This window comes from Cyprinus carpio, chromosome A24, assembly GCF_018340385.1.
Source record: "Cyprinus carpio isolate SPL01 chromosome A24, ASM1834038v1, whole genome shotgun sequence".
NCBI classification, from domain to species: domain Eukaryota; kingdom Metazoa; phylum Chordata; class Actinopteri; order Cypriniformes; family Cyprinidae; genus Cyprinus; species Cyprinus carpio.
Window position 1 is genome coordinate 25,644,779 of NC_056595.1, and position 7,130 is coordinate 25,651,908.

Below are 7,130 nucleotides of genomic sequence, written 5' to 3' on the forward strand. Positions count from 1 at the left end.
TCCTCTGAACGATACCAGCAGACCACACCCCGATGACGTCAGAGACACGAGATCACGCGTGACTAGAGAAGAAAAACAAAGTATAGAAAAAGAATATGGGTGACGTTCTCCGCTTCAAGACATTTTAAGAGTTTTTAAGGACCCGCGACCACCCTGACTTCATCTATGGATGGGTGAATTCAAACTTTAAAACCCTAAAGATACAATATCACAAAATCACAAAGAAGCAGATCATTTGTTAATTTCAGTTTATTTGTATTTTTCCACGTACATTTGGATCTGTACATCAGCACTCGCTCAAGGCTGGCTTCTGTACAATACCGTGACTTTATTAGATTGATTAAAAAACAAAACAACAAAAGAAGACAGAGAGCGACAGTCTTCCTCCGTCCTGAGGAGGAACAAACCGTCAGAAGGAAGCGGCTCACGTGACCAGACACACGTCACGAAGAAAACCAGAGAAATTAAATCAGGCCCCTTCTGCAAGCAATCGAGGCCTTTCCAACCAGTCATTATCAAGTCATCGACCGAACAGGGAGGAAAACAGCAGAAACACGTGATGAAGGGTGAAGGGACGAGGCTCGGACACATCCCATCCGTCCTCACACAAGAGAGGCGTGCAGACGATCAACGATGAGAAGAATCCAGACAAAATACAGCAAACCTACAGAAGCTTGAGCGGCACAACTCCTCGCGCACTTTCACTTTAAAAAACGGCCTGTGTGTGTGTGTGTGAGTGAGTGTGTGTGAGAGAGAGAGAGAGAGAGAGAGTGTGTGTGTGTGTGTGTGTGTGTAAGAGAGAGAGTGTGAGTGTGAGTGTGAGAGAGAGAGAGAGAGAGTGTGTGTATGTGTGTGTGTGTGTGTGAGAGAGAGAGAGAGAGAGAGAGAGAGAGAGTGTGTGTGTGTGAGAGTGAGAGAGAGAGAGAGAGAGAGAGAGAGAGAGAGAGAGAGAGAGAGAGTGTGTGTGTGTGTGTATCAGTCTCTGTTGGCGTCCAGTGATGGACAGACTCGCCGTCTCACTGTAAACACAGATGATGATGATGATGATGAAGACGGCGGCGTCTCTCACTCGTCTGATCCGGCCGAGCGTTTCTGAGTCCTCTTGCGTGGAGATCGTCCAGGAGACGCTTTATCTGAGAGAAACAGACAGACGTCAGTCACGTGATCAGACGAGAGTCACATGATGAAGATCAGAGGACAGAAACATCAGAATCCAGAGTGAAATAAGCGCTCACCTCTCCGACTCGCCACTGAGCACACGAGAGGAAGAGGAGGAGATAAAGAGAGAAAGAGCAGCGTGAGAACACACCCCAGCAGACCAGACACACAGAGGATCACATCAGTCTCAAACACTCAGTCTGCTGATGATGAAGTCACATGACACACAGCTGGATGTTTCAGTTTGATAATTAATCTTCATTTCTGCTGAACACAGAAGCAGATGCTCTGTGGAATGCTGGGAAGCAAACCCTTTCTGGTCCTCACTGATGTGTGTTTTCTCCACACGATGGACGTCAACCGTGTGCTTCCCAGCATCCTTCAGAACATCTTCTCGTGTTCAACAGAAGAATCAATCTCACTCAGGTCTGGAGGCAGACGATTCCATTTTACAATAAATTCATTTTATACAAAAAAAAAAATAAACATAACATATCAATTAATATAAAATATAACTAAATATATTTTTAATTTAAAATAATATTACATTTCTATTATTATTAGTTTGCCCTATAAATATAACATGAAGACAGAACTATATTACGGTTTATAAACTGTAATTGTATTTTAAAACAAATAAACGTGTGGTATTTTACACTAAAAGTTACAACACTAATGTTTCACTCAAGCGTTTATTTTAGTGGATTGTGAGTGAAATGCAGTGAACTGAACTAAAGGCGGCGAAAGAGACTATTCAGTTCTTAAATTCAAATTTAATCCATTTAATCAAGCCTTTGAATTTATAATCATGATTTGAAAAGGCTACTCCAGTTTTATTTATTGAACCGCGCAGACCCATCTGTTATTGTGATTTAAGAGTGTGAAGCCTGCTGTGATTGGCTGACACTCACTGATCTGGTTGAGTGTTTCCTGTGGGATCCAGCTCATGTCCACATCATTGTGACTGGAGGTTCCCATCTCCACTTTAGCTGCTGGCCGTCTCCTCTGTAACACACACACACACACACAGCAGAGGCACTGAAGCACAGATTCTGACAGCAGAGTAACGATGATGATGATGATGAAGATGATGATGATGAGCGTCTCACCTTGCGTGACTCGAGCAGCTGATGAAGGCCGACCACCAGCAGCAGGCCGAGCCCCGACAGAAACACGTACAAGAAGATCCTGCACACACACACACACACACACACACACACACGTGATCAGAGCGCCGCCTGCTGCTCAAACCCTGACCTCCTCGATCTGCAGCAGACTTACGTCTCTCCGTCCAGACCGTCCTCTCTCTCGGTGATGGTCACAGTCTGGTTGAAGACGGCGTCCTGGAACACGTTCCCCTGAAACAGCAGAGAGCAAGCACACGAGTGAGCGAGAGAGGATCGAGTCCAGAGACGGCCCGCTCTAACACACACACACACACTCACGCTGCTGTCCCTGTAGTTGAGGTTGATGACGAGGCCGAAGGGCCGGCCCCCCATGGGCTCCGCAGGGATGAAGGAGTACTCGAAGCTGGCCTGACGCTGAGGAGGAACCTCGGTCCCCAGCTGCAGCGCTGTGAAGTTCTGGATGTAGAACTGGAAGTCCTGCGGGTAACGGAACGAGGCGTCCAGAGACTCCACCACGAAGTTCTCCGAGCCTTTGTTAGTGAAGCCCAGCAGGAACTTCACGATGTTGTTGGCGGGAAAATCTGCCATTGAGGAAGAGAACGAATGAGCCGACAGAAGAGAAACACCCACGAGTCTGAGCATCAGTATCACGCTCCTCAAAAGATCCTGATGATCAGATTTGAGACTCTAAAACATGATTGATGGAGAATCAAGTAAAGCTGAGCTGCTTCAGTCCAGTAAGAGTTCATCTGGAGATATTACTGCAGTTATTCTGACCTTTACTTGATCAAAATCACTCAAGATCTGACACCAGAAGCAGCAGCTGAAGCTGATTACACTGAAAGAGTGAGAATCAGGTCTAACAGCAAAGTCTGATCATTTAGAGGCTTAGAAATTCATGATCAAATATGATCTTTATAGGGTTAAATAAACTTTATAATCACCTTCTATATTACAGTACACAACAACTAACAGAATAAAGAGAATGTAATGAACAAAATGTGCATCAGTTCATGAACTGAATCACACACGCGTGTCTCGTGGTGAACATGAGCTGCTCGTGTTGGAGAGAGACTCTTCACCTTCTCCTTTGACGAAGAGGATGGTGGTGTCCGCGTGGGGTGAAGCCTTCATCTCCCCCACCAGAGCTTCTTCCTCCTCTTCCTCCTTCTCCTCCGTCTGACAGAAGAAAGGACAGCGTGAGCGTCTGCACTGACCGCTCAGATGACCAGAGGTTAGTGATAGTTAGTTCTCTTACTAGTTCAGTGTTATCATCGTCCTCCACCTCGGCTTCATCATCCTCATCCTCAGCCATCACATCATCAGCGGCATCTTCATCCACAGCCTCCTCTTCATCAGTAGCGTCCTGCGCAGAAACGACCGGCCCTGGACACACACACACACAGAGACACACACACACACACAGAGACACACGTACACACACACAGAGACACACACACACAGAGAGACACACACACACACACACACACACACAGAGAGACACACACACACACACACAGAGACACACACAGAGACACACACACACACAGAGAGACACACACACACACACACACACACACACACACACACACACACACACACACACAGAGACACACACACACACACAGAGATCAGTGTAAGGTGTGTAATGATGTTCAACTGAAGAGCAGAACTTCACTCATGTGTTTGATTAAACGCACATACAGAAAGTTTAAGTGTGAAGAAATGAGCTAAAATCTTACTATAATCAATAGTGCGTACTGCACGAGACACCTAATCAATACTACAGTCACCACAAAACACTTCCTGATCTCTAGTGCACTTCATAGCGCACTACAGCTCTAGTGAAATTTGATGTTTGTTTCTGAAGTGATTTAACGTTACCGAGAGTCTGAATGAAGGACACGTCACACTCTCGCACACTCTCTCTCTCTCACACACACACACACACACACACACACACACACACACACACACACACACACACACACACACACACACACACACACACACACACACACGAGCTCCAGTCCGTCCCAACGCGAGCCTCGAGAGCGGATTATCGATGAGCTCCAGCGGATCGATTATTAGTGCGTGTATTGAGGCCTGATCGAACAGTAACACTCACCCTTCAGCAGCAGCGTCGCGGGGAACGCCAGTAACAGCAGCAGCAGCAGCCTCATGATTATAACAGCGAGGAGCAAATGAGAGAATACTGAGAATAAACGAGGATTAAAACGAGAGAAACACGCCTGACGCACTGAGAGTCCTCACAACGCCTGCGCTCATCCGGGACACCGCTGACGTCACACGCACAGAGACACGTGTCGCCGTAGAAATCAAAAGGGCGGGGCTTTTCTATTTGCCTTAAATTATTAAATATTATATTTTAGCTCCTCTGTGTGTGTTTTCAGTTTGATACATTTTAATGTCTCTCATTATATCATTATTCAGGTGTAAAATATTTTTCAGGAGCAGCAGACGGACAGCAGTGTCACGTGATACCTGTTACTTTTCGCACCGCTTGTATCACGGTGGACCAATCATAGTCTATCTAGATGGATTCTGTTTAAAACCATTTTTAACAGATTGCCGGAAGGATGCGTGGAATTTGTATCTCATGTATAAACCATTAAAAATAAATTCACGTAAAAGATTACACAGCAGCTGCATCGCTCTCGCTCGCAAAGCGCTGACGTCACACGCACAGAGACACGTGTCGCTCTCTGCGGAGATCCACGCATGCGCCGGCTCACAGACAGATCACTGACAAGTCAAAAAGCTTTTTATTGATTATCAATTCAACAGCTGCGAAACTCTACAAGGTAAATAACGCTAACAGAAGATAGTGACGATAAGTGAGAGAGGGTTTATAATAAAGTAAATAAAACCTTCAGTGCCATCAATCACACTCACAGCCTGCTCATAATTCATCTAGTGTCACGCATTTATCACGTACTTTACTCCTCTGAAGATCTGACAGATCCTGATTCACTCTCTGAAGAAGAAATGAACACCTGACAGATCATATTTACAGCACGTGCAGTGTACAGATGACTGAGTCATGATCAGAACTGAACACACACACACACACACACACACACACACACACACTCTTTATCTCAGTGACATCAGACTCATGCTGATCAAAGCAAACTAGTGTGACTATACTTAAAGATAACAGGGCAGACCTGGTCGCTTTTAATCATCATTCCTCTTCAAAACACATCAAAACTAAACAAACATTAGAAAAAGAGTGGTTTCTACAAACAGTAGACGATGGCTTCTGTGCAGATCTGAACTGCTGTGTTCTTCTCATCATCAATCTAACTGTTACTGGTTAGTGAACCATCCCTCCCAGTTAACAGCCTGAATTAACACCGCTACTGGTTTATTTCAGAACTAGTCTGTGGGACTGAAGACTCCTAGTAATGTGTGAAGGCATAATAAACATAAATCTCATTACAGTCACCAAAACAAACCATCAGTTGAACAGATCATTAGTGAAAGACTGCAGGAGCTCTGCTTCGCTTGGCACCTATTAAACATGAAACTAACATCATTTAACGATCAATGAAACAGCTATTGATTATTATTAACCTCCAGTCACTATCAGACAGTTATTCTGCCCAAAACAGCTCGTTTCTGCCACAGAATAAATCAATAAAAGGTAGGCTAACTGATCATTTAAATTTTTCCTCATAATTCTGAGACAAAAAGTAAAAACTGCAAGATAAAAACTCAGAAGTGATATTTTGTCCCCATTTTTTGCAATCTTGCAATTCTGAAAAAAAGCCTAAACTGTAAGATAAAGAGAAAAAAGTTTGTGATTTAAACTTTGAGTTGCAGAAATGCAAGATAAAAATATATATATATATCAATCACTTTTTTAATATATTTATTCTGCGGCAGAAATAAGCTTCCACATGAATCTAATAATCAGGTTTTGATGCGTGATCACAGATGACATCACTTCCTTCTGCCAAAACCACTTCAGACTCAGCCGACAGGTGCTTATGGAAGGCCGTTAGGGTCAAAACCTAGACGCTGGAGGTGAGTGTCGTGTGTTAATGTGTGAATGATGATCTCAGTTCAAACACTGCACGTAGTTGGCCGGAAGCATGCCGGACTTCCCGGTGCGCTGGACCGTGCCGAACATCCATCCCTCATCGATGGGCTGCGCGTTAATGATCACGTCACCGTCACGGAAGGAGACCTCGTCGTGATCCTGAGCGGCGTAATCATACAGCGCCCGGTACACCCTCTGCTGGACACCACAACACACACATTACACACACATTACACACATTACAGTGTCAGTCTCACACAAAAACACCATCTCCATCCCATGTGTTCAAAATAAAATCAACACTTCTGGTACAATCTATCAGTTAACTTCTGAACTGATCTGAACGAGGACTCTGTTGTGTTCTGTAGAGAGAGTTTGTTTCATAACTGATGGATTCTGCAGCATTAACACTGTTAATAACATGTTATTTTCCTGTTCATCACTGTGAAGCTGCTTTGGCACCACAGCTGGTAGATTACATGAAAACTCTAATCCGTTACTGATTCCAAATGACATGACAAAAACTGCAGTTAGTGACGAAACCCATTACCTTACACATTTTAATCAGACTACTTTTAGATTACTTTTGACCCAACTCATCTATCATATTGATTTAAATAGGATAATCTCACACCGTATTGATATAAAAATGCAAAGAAAAAGAAAATGCATCACATTTCTTGTTATTGATATAATGAAGTGCACTAAACATTAGGCTACATCGCGTCAAGGTTCCCAAACTGCAGGCGGTTCACCAGTTTAATGAAAAACTAATC

At 44.0% G+C, this 7,130-nt stretch overlaps 2 protein-coding genes across 3 annotated transcripts in view; both read right to left on the reverse strand.

The window, feature by feature from the left end:
- Positions 1-233: 233 nt before the first annotated feature.
- LOC109092096 (translocon-associated protein subunit alpha-like) lies at positions 234-4,598 on the reverse strand. Of its 2 annotated transcripts, XM_042714862.1 has the most exons (10): positions 4,414-4,598; positions 3,544-3,671; positions 3,368-3,464; positions 2,604-2,866; positions 2,440-2,516; positions 2,268-2,346; positions 2,070-2,163; positions 1,236-1,250; positions 959-1,133; positions 234-794 (listed from the first exon to the last, which is right to left on the reverse strand). In XM_042714862.1, exons 1-9 carry the CDS (start codon positions 4,466-4,468, stop codon positions 1,066-1,068), a joined length of 876 nt encoding a protein of 291 aa, XP_042570796.1. In that variant the 5' UTR covers positions 4,469-4,598; the 3' UTR covers positions 234-794; positions 959-1,065. The 2 variants fall into 2 exon arrangements, with proteins under 2 accessions (XP_042570796.1, XP_042570797.1); XM_042714863.1 differs by lacking the exons at positions 234-794; positions 1,236-1,250 and having other exon boundaries at positions 964-1,133.
- A 454-nt stretch (positions 4,599-5,052) lies between these two features.
- Positions 5,053-7,130, reverse strand: part of LOC109091823 (nebulette-like) — a 27,131-nt gene continuing 25,053 nt past the window's right edge. Inside the window, exon 37 of the mRNA XM_042714859.1 lies at positions 5,053-6,552. Within this exon, the coding sequence (XP_042570793.1) occupies positions 6,373-6,552 (180 nt within the window). The 3' untranslated portion in view covers positions 5,053-6,372. The remainder of the gene's footprint in view (positions 6,553-7,130) is intronic.